General features: G+C 33.7%; 1 protein-coding gene across 1 annotated transcript; it reads left to right on the forward strand.

The window, feature by feature from the left end:
- The first annotated feature begins 130 nt into the window (after positions 1-130).
- On the forward strand, positions 131-9,445 carry LOC128179566 (uncharacterized). The gene is made up of 5 exons (XM_052847007.1): positions 131-261; positions 7,190-7,560; positions 8,327-8,422; positions 9,052-9,178; positions 9,315-9,445. The coding sequence occupies exons 1-5, from the start codon at positions 195-197 to the stop codon at positions 9,386-9,388; spliced, it is 735 nt and encodes a 244-aa protein (XP_052702967.1). The 5' UTR covers positions 131-194; the 3' UTR covers positions 9,389-9,445.
- The last annotated feature ends 7,476 nt before the right edge of the window (positions 9,446-16,921 follow it).

The raw sequence follows: 16,921 nt of genomic DNA on the forward strand, positions 1-16,921 counted from the left end.
GTATTTAATCAAATTGTCCCGTAATTAAACTCTCTAATATAAATACAGCGTTTTGCCGTTTATAAAAGAAATATATGACTTATCTAAATGTAATTCCAAAATAGGTTAGAGAAATAGTTATGGAACAACTTACTTTTAAAACTATACTGGTTCTCATCTGAGTTTCTGGTTCACTTTCACCGAGGACATCGAAAATGCGGACCATTGTGGCAAAATTGGCCGATCAGATTTTATTTTCAACGTACAGACAATTTTTCCCAGGTATATATACATTTGATTTAATTGCTTATACATGTATCAACTTCATAACCTGACTACACACCAAAATATACTGAGCAGGCAGCTGCTGCAGATGCAGGTATCCGGGGAAATTCGGGATGACATACTATAGTCTGTCCCAAGATATTTTTGCATCATATTTTCATAAGTTATTCGATATTTAATATGTGAACGGTGTGACCGTTGGACCGAGCGCAGATTTAACACAGTGCATACAGTTTGTTTTTTGTAGAACAAAATTTATTTGAAACGCACACAGTAGGATCCGCCTGGTTGCCTAGCCAAAGTTTAACAAAACGTCGCGTGCTCAGTCTACATTATGACGTCATATTTCAGACGTAAAACGTACAGGTTTTGTCTTCGGAAACAGCCGAAGAGAGTTACGTTATTCCGAACTTTTTTTAATTTCTTCTTTCATTGTTTATCAATTTAGTTCATAATATGTTTTACGGTGCGACCGTTGGGGCGAGCACAGCATGTGATCAAACAATGAATTATAATAAATTAATAAAATAAAATTAACAACGTGAAATTTGAATGCCAAAAAATAAAACATACCTATTTTTCAGTAAATTTTCATTATTCATAGTTTATAAGATTTGTTATAATTTATTTATTTATATGTAGAACAATAGTTTAATCTCAGATACAATGTTGTTGAGTAATTAAGATATAAATATTCATTGCACTGCAGTAGACATTTTTTCTTAAACTTAAATATAAAACTTGACTCATCATAGAGCTCCCCCCATGCTAAAATTTTTTTCATTTTTGTCAATTTATACATAGAAAATCGACTTACCATGGATTTGCCCCTCCACTTAAAAAAAAATAATTAATCTTTAATTTTATTTTTAATTTACGCTTAAAAATATTTGCTTATCATGTTAAAAGAACATGGTGTTGTCCCCCCCCCCCCCCCGCATGTAATAGCGAGCGCAGCTCGCCGGCGCCCAGCGCCGGCTAGCGAAGCGAGCTATAAGAACCAGTGTGCGCGGGAAAAAAAACGAGCTAAACCTACAGTTCATCAAACAAAAATTTTTGTCTACGTCCCATAATGCTCTCTAATGTTTTCACCCGTGGTGCTCTGCCAAAAATGGCCGACTTTTAACTCGTAATTTACGGTGACTTAAAGTTTGAAGACACGTTTTGATTACAGCATATGCTTTGGCGAGACTCAAAAGATTTGTTACATGCATCCATACGTTCGTATAGAGTCGAGAAACGTAAACAAAGACGAACAAAGTCATGGATGACGTCACACTGCACTCGCGCTATATTTTCCGCGATAAATTTAGAGGTGGATCAAACATCTGTAATGAGTGTACTGGCTATTTCAGTATAGACTGCGATACCTGCCTCATTGACATATGATTTCTTTTTAATCTTTTTTTAATATAGAGATTATATATATATATATATATATATATATATATATATATATATATATATATATATATATATATATATATATATATATATATATATATATATATATATATATATACACTAGCAAGAGCCATACTTTACTTTACTGTCATATCGATCCATTTTAAGCTAATTGTGCATGCATGTACAGTAGGCAGGTAAGTATACAAGTAGGGAGGAAATAAACAATAGAACATTTTGAACTAAATAAAAAGGAATAAAATGAAAAAAAAACCAGGTAAAAAAAAACTATGTAGATTTTGTATATAGTCAAACCATTAAATTTAAAAGTGGGAAATTACACACCTACTATTAAACAGGTACCGGGCTCTCTCTCTCTCTCTCTCTCTCTCTCTCTCTCTCTCTCGTGGTAGGGGGTTGCGCTGTATGTATCATAACCATTAACATTAGTACCTTTTGCATACTTATTGTAGAGCTATACTCTCTCAAAAATTCTTTGACGTTCGTTGATACCTAAATAAAACTATAAGTTGACAATGATGCAAGGTATGTGTAATTCTTGCTGCTCTCGCCAGAACGGTAGCACCGTAAAACATATTAAATGGAAGTGAAAATAAAGAAACCATTGAACTGCTAAAGGGCTGAAGGATTAGAATTTTCATGATTTATTTTTCTTTTTGGATGAGGCTGCCATCCACCCACCCACCCCCTTTAAAAAAAAGGCGCTGCTACGTATAACGTTACGTTTCAGGAAATTACCGTAATTATAGTGAATAAAATATTTGTGAGCATTCATCCAAATTAGTGCAATTTACAACTGTTTCCTGTATCTGAAGAAATGTCCTTATTCGTCAGCTGTTCTTTATCTTAGCCTTTGCAAGATTTTGAGAGGATTTTGGTCATTTCAGCAGATTTACAATAACTTCAATTAGAGTAATTTCCCCTTATCAGTGCTTATTGTGACGTCAAAGCTGACGTTGGTTAAGTGTCGTCTTACTCTTTAAAACTCCCCTGAGAAATAAAAGTATGCGAAGTATACTGTTTTATTTACTTAAAAAGCATGATGTTCTTAAAATTACACATCTTATAAGCTTTTCAAAGGTTTTACTTTGATTCTCGGGAGAACGTGATGTTGGAACGTGAGGTTGGAAACCATTGGTACTATGAATTGTGGGTCAAAATTTACTGACTCCGAAAAAATATATCGGATCAAGTGTAAACGTTTGTGACGTCACACGATTATTTTTGATTGAAAGTGTACTGAGGTGAACTTTAGAGGTAACATTGACTTTATGTCGCTTACATCGTTATTGTTTTTACTGTCTAAATTTGTCTTGCTGATTCTCGTGAGAGTGTGAAGTGATAAAAATTGCCATGATTACAGGGAACTACTGGGACGATTAAAACGATGCATTACTGGTCCGATTTACTGACGCCAAAAAAATCCGTTGAATGAATGTGCAACTAGTCCGAATTTTCTATTCACACACGCCTTGCCGCAAGGAACCGGAAGATATCAAACTTTTATTCCAATGGTCCCTTACTAGGTTTATACACTTAAACAAAAAACTACCACTGAGCATTAATAAAATGTTAAACAGACTTATTAGAATATTTTGATAAACACAAAGCCGGTTTTTTTTAAATTTTTTTATCTAATAATGATCATTAAAATCAATAGATTGTGTGTCTGTGTTATTTCTCATTTTGTTCCTTGTTGTTACCGGTGTTTTAATTTTCCTCTGTGACATCAATTTTGTTTTTAATCTTTTTAATTTTTGTACGCTATATAAGCGTTGTAGACATGTGCCCTCCCCCTTTTTTTAGTGTGTGATATCCAATATTATTGAAAGGTTTGACCACATATGCAACTATAACAAATCATGTAGATATTTTAACAGTTTAATTTTTTTCTTTTATTTATTCATTACAAAATGACGTGGCTACACGTAGATCTAATAATGATTAGACTTTTCTTTTTTAATAATTTTTTGTCACCTACCTAACGTATACAATGATTGGATCAATGTGACAATAAATTTAGCATGGAACTTGCATGTTTATTTACTGAGCAAAAAAAACCATCAAAACAAAACTAATCAGCCAAAGAGTCCCCGTTAATAGTGAGCGCAGTATCAGTATTAACGGTGACTCCCTACTGTGTACTTCCTACACGTTACATTTAGTACAGATGCTTGATCCACCTCTAAATGTATCGCGGGAATATTAAACGCGAGATCACTGTGACGTCATACTTAACTTTTTGCGCTCGACAGTTTTCGTAAATTGTCGGACAAATTCGGGGAAGGAAATGACGTCATAGGTACAGTTTTTACGTAAGCATATGTGTTGTTTACTTTAAATGTTTTTAAAAGGATTTTTTATTGTTAAATGAAAATGATGTATGCGATTTACAGGTAAGAATTTTCCTTAGAAACGCTTCCTGTTCCGCCAAGTTGCTATGCACCGCAAAGGATCACTGGGATAGTAGAACGTTTTCACGTGGCCTCATAAAATTTTCTTTGAACAATGTGCAGATTTCAACTCGAATTTCCTCCGTTCGTACACGTTGTCTATGGAGCTCGCTACGCGAGCGGCGCTTCGCGCCGCCTCGCTGCGCTCGCTATAAATGCTGCGGTAATAAATATGGATACTTTATTCAGTATCTAAAATTTCAGTTCCTTGATCTTAATATTTTTATTCTCCATCTGATAATCTGATAAGACATACATAGAACTAGTCGTGTTTCTTGATTAAAGTACTATTGTAACGTATCTGGTGTCCTCTTTTATTTCTTTTAATTCAAATCACCTTCTTTTGAAACACTGGAACATTTTAATCGAGTTAGTGGCAATAAGCATCGATAAGTACCAGTCAATCAATGATCGAACTAACTTTTTAAAAAACAAAATGGCTGCCAATATGGCGGCGCCCAGGGCTGGAAGAAATTTTTTTTGGCCTTAGTACCCCTGATTCAGCTTTCATTTTTCACTGATTTTCTTATATATACGTGTTACCATTAATCCTCGCTTCGCGAGGCGGGCTTCGCCCGCCTCTCGCTGCGCTCGGTATAAATACCTCTTGCTTCAGACGATGTTAATTCATTAGTATGAAAAATTCCCAAGATTTTCCTTTTGAAACGCCCCTCTAGTTTGTCAGGTTAATACAGAGGAGTCGGCAATCTTATCAATAATTAATACCTAGAGTCAAAATAAGTAAAAACCAAGCCATGAGCTTTGCTCACAAAGTGAGCGAAGCGAACAGGAATGCAACGCAATTTTTCACAAATTTGCTGTCGCGTCGATTTTTGATGCGCCGATGTTAATTCATTAGTATGAAAAATTCCCAAGATTTTCCTTTTGAAACGCCCCTCTAGTTTGTCAGGTTAATACAGAGGAGTCGGCAATCTTATCAATAATTAATAATAATGTAGTGACGTCACATTCACCCCGAGACTTGGAAAAAAGATGTGTTGGCATCAGGAATTGTTTAATTTGTTTTTCAAATCGCCCACATGAAAATTTAGTCGCAAATGGCGAGTGGGCGACTGTTAATTTCAAACCCTCGATATGGATGCCAAAAAAAATTAAATGAATTTGAATACAAAATTAAATACAATATTTAAATACAATATATCTTACAAAATTCTTTTTATTATACATAATTTTTAGTTTACGCTACAGTATGTAACCAATACTTCAAGTTTTTATTGATTTATGATTTTATATTTACATCTACCAAGTATGATTTCCCTCTATTTTTTACAGAGACTTATAGTTAATTCATAGCTATAATATGTAAACGGTGTGACCGTTTGACCGAGCGCAGATTTAACACAGTGCAGTTTGATTTTTGTAGAATTTATTTGAAACGCACACCGTATGATCCGCCTGGTTGCCTACTCAAATCATAAGCCAAAGTTAAAATAAACGTCGCGTGCTCAGTCTACATTATGACGTCATATTTCAGACGTAAAACGTTCAAGTTTTGTCTTCGGAAAAAGCCGAGAGAGTTACGTGATTCCGATTTTTTTTTATTGCCTCTTTCATTGTTTATCAATTTAATTTATATGAATATGCCGCTGTAATAAAATTGAATACTATATTCATTATCTAAAAGATCTGTTCCTTGACGTTAATGTTTTTATTTTCCATCCGATGATTTGATAAGACATACATAGAACAAGTCGTGTTTCTTGATTGAAGCACTACTGAAACTTAATTATCAATTACAAAATTTATTTGAAACGCATACAGTAGGATCCGCCTGGTTGCCTACACATATCATTAGCCAAAGTTTAACTAAACGTCACGTGCTCAGTCTACATTATGACGTCATATTTCAGACGTAAAACGTTCAAGTTTTGTCTTCGGAAATAGCCGAAGAGAGTTACGTGATTTCGAACTTTTTTTTTATTTCTTCTTTCAGTGTTCATCAATTAAATTCATATGAATGCCGTTGTAATGAAATTAAATATTTTAATAAGTATCTAAAAGATCAGTTCCTTGACGTAAATGTTTTATTTTCCATCTGATAATTTGATAAGACATACATAGAACAAGTCGTGTTTCTTGATTGAAGCACTACTGAAACTTACCTGGTTTCCTTTTTAATTTCTTTTAATTCAGATTACCTTCTAATGAAACATTGGAACTTATTTAACCGAGTTCAGGGGCAATAAACATCGATAAGTACCAGTCAATCAATGATCGAACTAACTTTTTAAAAACAAAATGGCTGCCAATATGGCGGCGCCCAGGGCTGGAAGAAATTTTTTTTGGCCTTAGTACCCCTGATTCAACTTTCATTTTTCACTGATTTTCATATATATACGTGTTACCATTAATCCTCGCTTCGCGAGGCGGGCTTCGCCCGCCTCTCGCTGCGCTCGGTATAAAAACTGACTGCACTGAAAACTTCAAATCTACATGCCATGTTTATTGATTGGTCGAAAAATCATGGACTCCCTGAGATAATCATGATGTGAATTAAGATTTTAACATAATGTTCAATGCAGAGTTTTTTTCCTTTTAAAAGTGTTTGCAGTGTCAGTTCACTTTGGCAGTTTAGGTTTCATAGTGTTGTCCAGTAGGCTTCATTTGTAAAAACCTTTAAAAAAAATTGAGAATAAAAGGTCAGAAATACCGGAAATTTGTGGAAATTGCCAGAATCCTCTCCAAATCTATTAAATGAGAGCATTCAAATAACTGCAAGTTAAAATTTCAAATCTCTGAAGAAATGCTCTCATTCATAAGCAAATAAAATTTTATCAGCGGGTGGTATTTCAATGAGGCGGCAAGCAATTCCAGACAAACTATAATTTTATTTTGGCCTGATCTTGAATAAAATTAGGTTTCTTCCAATTTCTTATCTCTTTTTATAAAATGGAATTAACACTAGTAGAAGAACAGTTATATTTTAAATATGTAAAAGAGTAAAAATGAATTAGGCTAACATAATAAACCATAATGAAATGAACATTCATATTCCATATATTTCATATATCCTTTTTTTTAATCAGGATGTTATGTTTCAACCCCACGAGCAATGTCAACTCGGTTCTGGGATGGAAAAAATTTCACCAAAGTTGAAGATTTCAGTAAGGTGGACCAGTTTGACAGAGATAAATCAAGAGATGAAGTGGAATCTGAGAAAATCTTGGAAAAGCTCGGAGAAGATGATTACCGTGTGAGCCCCAGACCTACTCTACAGGCGGCACCAAGGGGGCTCAAATATAGGAAAAAGTACATACAAGAACTGGAGAGTCACGTGAAACAAGAAGAAAAATTCAGCATTGAAAATATAGAAAAGATTCTCGGGGAAATGGTCGCTGCCCAACAGCAGCAGAAGAAAGAGAAGACACCCAAGGGATTGGATGAAATAAAAGATGAAGTATGTGCATATCGGTGATTGGTCCTGGTGAAAAATGGGGAAAGAAATTTAGCCAGCTTTCATTATTAAATCTGAAATTTAGCCAGCTTTCCTTATGAAATCTTATTTGAAGAAGAGATCATAAGTTTTTAGGTTTCAGTATACTCACTAATCTTGGTAGAGATTTTACGCGGCCCGATACATTGTATTTGGACTGATACCTTCACTGAATTTCAGGACAGTCGTTTATAATTCATGTCTGGAAATTTAGCCCTAACTTTGGTCACGGTTAAAATCGTAATGCAGCTCAGTTATCCTTCAAATTAATTATTACCATTGAATGTGCATTTTTCTTTAATATTAAAGAGGATATTTATAACAATTTATCCAGCTGATGTGTTTGTTTACCGGTATATTTAAACCACCATTTGTTTGTACCTTTAAAACCAAAAGTTTCCAAAGTCATTTAAAAGATGATGAAAGAAAATGATTGCAGAATGAAAACAATAATATATATAAGTTGTGCATGCAGGTTTAATTTAGATAATTTATAAGGATGATTGAGCTGCAAAATTGAAATGGGTGAGACACTGGAATATTATGATTTTAATCGCAACAAGCGGCAGAAGTAGAGGCTGAATTTCCCCGACATGAATTATGAAGGACTGTCCAAAGATTCCGTGAAGGCGTCGAATCTCTGCCTAGATTATAAAATAAACCCAAAAAACTATTGCAACATAATCTTTTATAGGTAAGGAGATTGATTCATATATTTTTCCAATTTCAGTTCTCCCTATTAAAGAATGAAAGGCCTCCTCACCCATATGGTTCTAAGCAAAAAAAATGCATCATTTGTGAATATGATGTCCACCTTGATTACAAAGTAAGTGTGCTTGACAAAAAACTCATGTGTAGGTAACTATCATAATTAAAAATGCAGTTCTAAATATGAAATGATCTTCATTGATTTTATACCGTAATTCATTCTCTATAGAGCATTGTGGAGCACATGGCTCAGTGGTTATAGGCGTTAGGCTAGTAACCGAATAGTTGTTGGTTTTAACTGTGTTGTGGTCACTTGATGTTGTGTATTGTGCACCTAGACAAGGCACTTTATTTTGTGTCTCAGTCCACCAGGCTGAAATTGGGTACCAGCTTACCCTGGGAGTTGAACTGGGATGGGCTGATGTTCCATCTAGGGGGAGTCAATGACTCTCATCCGCTTAGCACCACTAAAATTGGGAATTATCATAGGCTTCATGCGCCTTCATGTGTCATGAACTTCATTAAAAAATTGTATGAAAGCAAAAACACATTGATTTTATATCAATGCTACTACATGTACATTGACGCACAAAAACCACTCCAAAAGAGTAAAGACAAAAATAAATTGACTTGCTAATAAAATGACAAACATCCAGAGTGTCTACTTGAAGAAAATATACATAAAAGATACACCATTTCTTTTATTTGAAGAAATGATACAAATGTTAATTTGTTTTGGTCAAACAGAATGTGCGGTTGCTGAGTCAGTTTGTGTCCAATCACACGGGGATGATATACCATCGCGGAATCACAGGGCTGTGCATCCCCATGCAGAAACACATCGCCAGTCTCATCAAAACATCCCGAGCCTTCGGTAAGAACAGCCATTCATTTAGAATGTCAGTGCAGCTACAGATAAAGTCTTTGTTTGTGTTTTTCTTTTGATATGTCTGAATTCTGGAGAAATTTTTGCTGTGGTGATTAATTTATAAATTATTGAACTTTTACAGGTTTCATGCCTTACTCCAACAAGATGATGGAGTTCCAAGCAGACCCTGATATTCGACAAAAAGACAGGAGCTAAATATTTTCTTTGTATAGATTTTCACCCAAATTTTGTTTGATTAAAGAAAAAAAAATGTTTTGGCTTTCAAATGTTTAATTTCAAACTGATTCAGAACACCTTATTGACCAGTAGATTAATATTACTAGATAAACTTTCAGGGTCATACATTTCCATCATTGATAGAACTTAAGCGGAGGTTCAAAGGAGGCTAATTCCGATATAGATATAGCCTCTCTGATGCTATTAGTCTGTCTGTAGGTTCAATTTGCACAAAATGTTACTTAACAACCTTTTGTACAAATCACTTTCCCTGTCATAATTAAGGATAGCATATTTTTATCAATAAGACAGTTTAAATATAAACACAATGCTACAATAAGATGATATTGTCATGTGTTATATTTACACATGATGGTGAGAATCTTACTCGTATTTTCTTTACTAGGGTAATTAATTTTATCACATGGAGAAATTATTTTTATTCAACCAGGTTGCACATCTCCTTTTTACTGATCTGAACACTTTAGTTCAGTATAAAAAAATATTCTGAAATAGTACATTGATATGTATAAAACGGAAGTACCTGACGATATACCGGTATATTTTTCGCATAATAAAAAGATATTTACTCTCAACCCAATGATACACTGTATTATAACGTCAAGTGCTTGTAGTAGAAAAATGAATTTTAATAAATTTGCCCCCCCCCCCCTCCTTTTTATGGACAGTTTTTATAAAATTATAGTAAAATTTGATTAATGCATATAGATCAAAATCAAAAGATACGAGGTAACCCCCCCCCCCCTTTTATAAAAAAAAAAAGATTTAAACCCCCCCCCCCCCCCTTTTAACAACGACGCAACACGTGCCTGTAAAAGGCGAGTGTATCTGAAGACTCCAAAAGAGGTAATCTTGGAGGTCCTTCACTGCGCAATTATCATCATCATCATCATCATCAATCAGGGACGCATTATCGCATTATCTTCAACATCATACAACAAACGAATCGGTGTGAGGAGGCGATGATTATCTATAACTAGTGTCATAATATGACAATCCCGTGTGTAATAATGTTCCTATAAGTAAGCAGATGTTTATTTGAATCTATTTGGATGGCACAGATAAAACTAAATAAGAGCATTTGATTTGCATTACAACATTGTCATATAATCGCCATCAACCATGGTTGAAATGCATGTACATACGAAGCTTCAAATAAAGAAGACTTCGAAGATGTATTTTAAGCCAGTTTTAAAGATATCATGCTGAGAAAGTTGAACAATAAATGCTGACTTTAATTAGCTGGTTTTGGTAAAGTTCGTCGTATATATCTTATACATGTATTAACAATTAATAAACCTCCTTTGTTATACAAATCAAATCTAAACTTTGAAGTGGCTGACAGTAACATGCTGACATTGCCGTGGTTTTTTGACACCATGTAAAATGACAAGCAACGTTACCAACAACGTCACTATTTGGTCAATAAACCAGTAATTATACAAAAGAACGAAAAAACAACATATTAACAATATGCTTTCTATTTTTATTTATTATTTTTTTTTTTTTTTGCAATGATCGTCGCTACCTTCTTAAGCATTTATTGTATATTTACATCTTCCTTTTAACAAATTAATGAATTGATCGTAAAAAGTAGACAAAAGTAACTAAATTATTGTTTTTATACAACAGATAGCAGAAATAGCTATGCAATCGTCTTATATAAGTCTGACATCATCAGATCATCATGATTATTTCGTGCATGCAGTCTGTGGTTTTTCTTAAGTTGCTGCATGAAGGTTTCGATCGATCGATAAACTGGTTAGAACTGGATCGTGCAGATTTCAGTCATGTTAGTTTCTATACAGCTGTGAATTACAATCAATTTCCGTAAAAAAAAAAAAGGGGAGTCATGGATGTAAATATTTTACTATACACTTAATTTGCCATGTCATTTCTGTTGGACTGACTTCTGCGAAAAAGTAGTCCCAACTGCAAAAATCTGAACACGTCACATGTATAGAAAAATATCTTCCTTCAATTTTAACGGTTAATATTTGCAGTTAAGAATATGAATGTATGTAGACAAAACCCACTTCATCACATCTCTGGAAACCGGCAAAAAAGACGTTTTATCGTCTATACTTATAACTACATTGTAAATTATATTTATACAAATAAATAATCACTAAATCACCCATCATTTATCAATTGTCAACAATATACATGTAGAAGGAAGAGTAAAAAAAACCGCATTTGATTTCTCCGGCACATCTCCAATCTTGGTCGTGTCATACAGCTGGCTCATTGATTTTACGTAGTGTTAATTAACTATCCAATATCAACTGGGTCTATCCGATAAGAATTTAAAGGCCACTCCCCACTATGAACATCAATCGGTTTTGTCTGAAATATAACAAAATTGTAACAATAACTAAAACACCACGCGATTACCATTTTCAAACTGCTGACAAAGGGCTTATATATTTTTATAAAGAAGAATATGGATAAGAGATATGTGTTCTTGGTGTGCAGCTCATTTAATTAACATAAATTATAATTGAAATCCATCAATTTAAATTTACATATATATACCTATATAAGATGTTCTAATTTAAATGCGTGCCTGTTCACAATTCATTAATGTACATCATGCAGTTCGTTAAATAGAAAAAATAGCTATTTATCGAGATATTTGACCTGAGGTCTGGCTACATCATGATTATTTTGTGCAGTCCGTGATTTTTCCTAGGTTGCTGAAGATTTCGATCAATCGATATACTGGTTAGAATTGGATGGTGTAGATTTCAGTCTTTTCATATTCTATACCTATCTCTCGTAACAAATATAGGTTAATATAAATATATTTTTTGTCAGACTCAAACTCCAATTGATGACGATTTAGTTAAATTGTTTCTTTGAGGTAACGTACTGATGTACATTAACATTAATTTAGTAAGTTTTAATTACTTTTTACAATTAATTCATTAATTTGTTTAAAGAAAGATGTAAATATAAACAATAAAATGCTTTCTTTGATGATTCATGCGGGTTATGAAAGGAGCAATCATTACAGAAAAAATTACATAACCCGCTAACGTAATGTCTGTAAGGTCGCCACCTTCACATACCGCAGGAATCACCAAAGAAAGCATTTGATTGTTTAAATATATTTACATCCAACGAGTATAATTCCTTCTATTTCTTATGTACATTTATTGTTAATTCATAGCTGTATTGAAACACACAGAACTGAAATCTACATGTATACGCCCCTTTTATCGAATAGTCAAAACCTACAGCGACCTAAGAAAAATCACGGAGTGCACGAAATAGTCCTGATGATGTCAGCCTCAAATTCCCATAGGAGACGATTTGGCTATATGTTTGGGTTTTTTTTTAGCTAACGCACTGATGTACATTAACAGTAATTTAGTGAATTTTACTTACTTTTTACAATCAGTACATGTATATTCATTTATTAAAAAACAGTGTTAATGTAAACAATAAAATGTTATGTTTTTTTTTAATTATTCATACGGGTTATGAAGGTAATGATCGATAACTGAAGAAATCAAAGTTCTGAGAGTACTGAAAGACGGGATCTTGTAATTGTCCTGGATTTCCTAGAATATGCTTCCAAAATTTATGAGTTTGAATTAGTTGTTACAATCTATGTTAATTCGGCTTTTTTGCAATTGTCTGATACTTTGTCTAAATTTTACTCAATCCCGGCCTTCATAATTGTAGAAAATTAACACAACGGTATATTATGTAAAATAAGACCCCAAGGAAAAATTTTAAAAATTACTACTAACCGGGAAAATCAAACAACTATATCAAAGAAGATAATTTTAATGATTAGATTTATTCAATTTTGTCATCCAAGGGAAAATCCGCAAGTCGGACGGTATCCGTAATAAAAGTTTTATGAAAACCCCGAAAACTCGATCTAAAACTGCTGAATTAACAAACAAAGTGAACAGTTGTATACCGATAACAAACACATGCACCTGACGTTAGAAATAATTTTTTACAATAAGATTCCAAGAACTTTGACAATAAAAAGATTTGTCACGTTCGCCATTTTGATTTTTAAGACCGACTTATCTGACACGATTTTCTTCATTTGCGATTCATGCAAAATTAATAGGTAAAAATAAATCCGTTCGCCGCTTACTACTTTTCTGTGTAAACTCGTGCATCACCTACACGAATTCCGATACAACCGTTCCTTTAATTAAAAATTACACTCCGAAAATCAGAGACATAAATAACAGAGATTATCAACTCCGCCATTAGCGTGTAAATGTTACGGGACCAACCTTACTTTAAAAACTACAATTGCAACAGCAATCTTGTATAAGTAATTAAATTTAAACCTGATAGTGAACATGAACCTGTAAATATTTTAAGCATGTTTTGTTTATGAAATATTAACAAAAACTCTTGATTTAGTTTTTAAATTACTTTTTAAAAACTTATTGACTTTTCACAAAGTAATGGTAATGCATTACTTTACTCATGTAATGGTAATGTAATGCATTACTTCAAGAAAATTAAGTAATGTTAATGGTAATTCAATGCCCTAATTCCTGAAGTAATGGTAATGTAATGCATTATTTTACAATGTAATTCACCCCAAGCCTGATTCCAACTAAGCCGGAAAACATGAATATTAACATTAAACTTCGTTCATCAATCGACAAGATTGTAAATATTATATGATGTATAAGTCTTCCAAAATGTATAACCTTTTATAGATTTTGCTTTTAATGCATTGTTTAAAATTTAAATTCAGTTTAATCAACTAAAGAGCCAACGAACGAGAAGGCAAATGCGGATTTTTTTTTAAATTTTCTTTGTACAAAATTCCTTTAGAGACGAACAGCAGTCATACCGCAAGTAGGCTGGAAGCCAATGAAACACCTATTTAATTTGTAAAACATCTGTGTATAACCCGTCCCGATTTTAACTTCGGCTTGCGGAAAAATTGTCAAAATAAAATTCACAACTTTTCAAAAATGGCACATTGCGTTCGGGAACTTTAATTTCGATTCCACCATCAACCTCTTCAATTGATTAATAAGCTCGTACACCAACTGAATCGTCAACGGCGCTGTGCATTCAGTTACGTAACTCATTCCACATTTGAACCCGAGCAAGAATATTTTGATCAATAAAACTATTTGTTTATTTTCTAAATAGAATTTTGTTTATACACAGAGGACTTAAAAAGATTTAATGCGTGTTTTTGTAAATACATATTTACTGATATGCATGAAAACTTTCTGCACTATTTTCTTACGCGTAGATTCAATTCATGTGTTCTACGCGTGCCTTCCGGTTTGAGACTTCGGCTGACAGTAAACCAATAGACGGGACCCCGTTTAAAAATTTACACCGGCCACTTACGCGGGTTATGTACAGACTGTATTTTTTCTGCAATGTCGCCACCATCATACTCCGCATGAACCACCAAAGAAAGCATCTTATTGTTTAAAAATATCTTAAATAAGCATTCCTAAACTATATATTTACATGTAGTTTTTAAAAAGGAGCATAGTCATGATTTTGGTCAAATTCTATTTTTTGTTTTTATTATGTAAATAATAAAATACTTTCTTCGGTGTTTCATTCGTGATATTACTAAAACCGATTTGGTTGGACTTTTTCGATCGCGTCGCGTTCAATTCTATCAGCTACGTCATACATAAACAATACTCGTACCTTAACCACAAACTTTTTTATTGGTGGATTCAGCTTACTGCTGATTGGCTGCTTGTCAACTAAGACTAAATTATGCACGGACAGAACAACAACATATCAGAGAATGAAAAATTCACATGGTACTCGTGACTGTCGAAATTGGGCTATTTTTCGAAAGTGTACACTTGTGATAAAACATACATACGGTACATAACATATATAGCTGTAGAAATTTTGGGTTAGTAAATGTAAAGCTACAGTGCATACAATTCTTACATGTACAAAAAAACTTTACGGCAAAATACCGCGCATATAAGAATAACGCTATTTTTGAAAAAGATTTACAGCATACCATACCACATTTTGTGCAAATAATCCATTTAAATAATTCTTCATTTAGTTTAAGTCCTACTGTTAATCATTGTATTTTACTTGCCCCAAACTTTCTCCTATTAAACAACATTTAACTGTACTTGGAAAGCGGACCGAGAGTTGTATTTTTATGTATGTAAACAAACCAGTGTACATGTATGGAGCTGGTGATCGGTGGTTTAGAGACAGGTAAAATAAAGAAATCTGCAGTAAATGGTTTGGGGATATTTTAGTATACTAGTATATACATGTATTTACACCGAAAGTAATAGGGCAGCAGAAGAGAAACGAATCGGACACTTGCCTAATGAAGACGCACATGTATGTACACACCCCCTTGCACTCTCCACTTCCGTCTCATTCTTTCACACTATCGTTCAATTCTTTTATTGACTGTCGATTGCCGATCGAAAGGTGTAGAAATCGAGGAATTCATATTTATCACTTCACTTCGACTGGCAAGTTATACTCTGTCCCAAGATATTTTGGATTCACGTTTGGCTTAATTGTTTGATATTTATAAATACCTCAGGATTCAAACGATGTTCATTCAAAAGTATGAAAAATTTCCAAGATTTCACAGTCAAAACGCCCCTGTTAGCTTATCAGGTTTCAATACAATGCTAAAAAATGTGATGTCTACGGAGATTTTGTATTGCAGCAAGCCCGGATGATAACGTTGAAATATTGCGCGATGTATTCCGAGTGTATTCCGAATGGAGAAAAGATGTAAACATTCCCCATTATAAATCTCCGTAAGGAATCTGTTTTCGTTCCTGTGAATTTTTCCGAGTGAAAGATGATAATGTGTCAATGAAATTATCTTGGAAAATATCCTTTTTAACTATTTCAATTGCACTTCTTTCACAGGTAAGTGTATTTTTATTAAAAATCGTCCAAATGTGCAGCATAAATATCTTGGGACAGACTCAGTATAGTAGGTAATACATGTGCATTATACATTTACGGTATTTACATGAAATGAACGCTTAGCACATGTAACTTTTAAATAATTACATTTTTTATAACGCCATACTCTGGGTCGTAGATTAAGGCTATGGTTTAACGCCGGTTTACACGGAGAGAGAGAGAGAGAGAGAGAGAGAGAGAGAGAGAGAGAGAGAGAGAGAGAGAGAGAGAGAGTTACAGTTTTGCACTGAGTTTAAACATAGGGGATAGTCGATAATGACTCCATATTTGGGGAAATGAACTGTTCTGAGAAATAATTCAGCTCTGGCATTGCATTATAAAGCGGGTACTGATAACTCCGCCTAAGAAAAGGAGTTAACCAATCATAAAGTTTTCACAACGACGGCGTGTATAATTTATGCATGACGTAACTGACAGAAATGATCGTGACGCTATAGGAAAAATCCAACCAAATCGGTTTTGATAATATATGAAGGTAGCGACATTGCAGAAAAAATACATAATCTGCGTCAGTGGGTTATGTTATTTTTTTCTGCAATG

The sequence above is a fragment of the Crassostrea angulata genome, chromosome 4, assembly GCF_025612915.1.
Source record: "Crassostrea angulata isolate pt1a10 chromosome 4, ASM2561291v2, whole genome shotgun sequence".
Taxonomy (NCBI): Eukaryota; Metazoa; Mollusca; class Bivalvia; order Ostreida; family Ostreidae; genus Magallana; species Magallana angulata.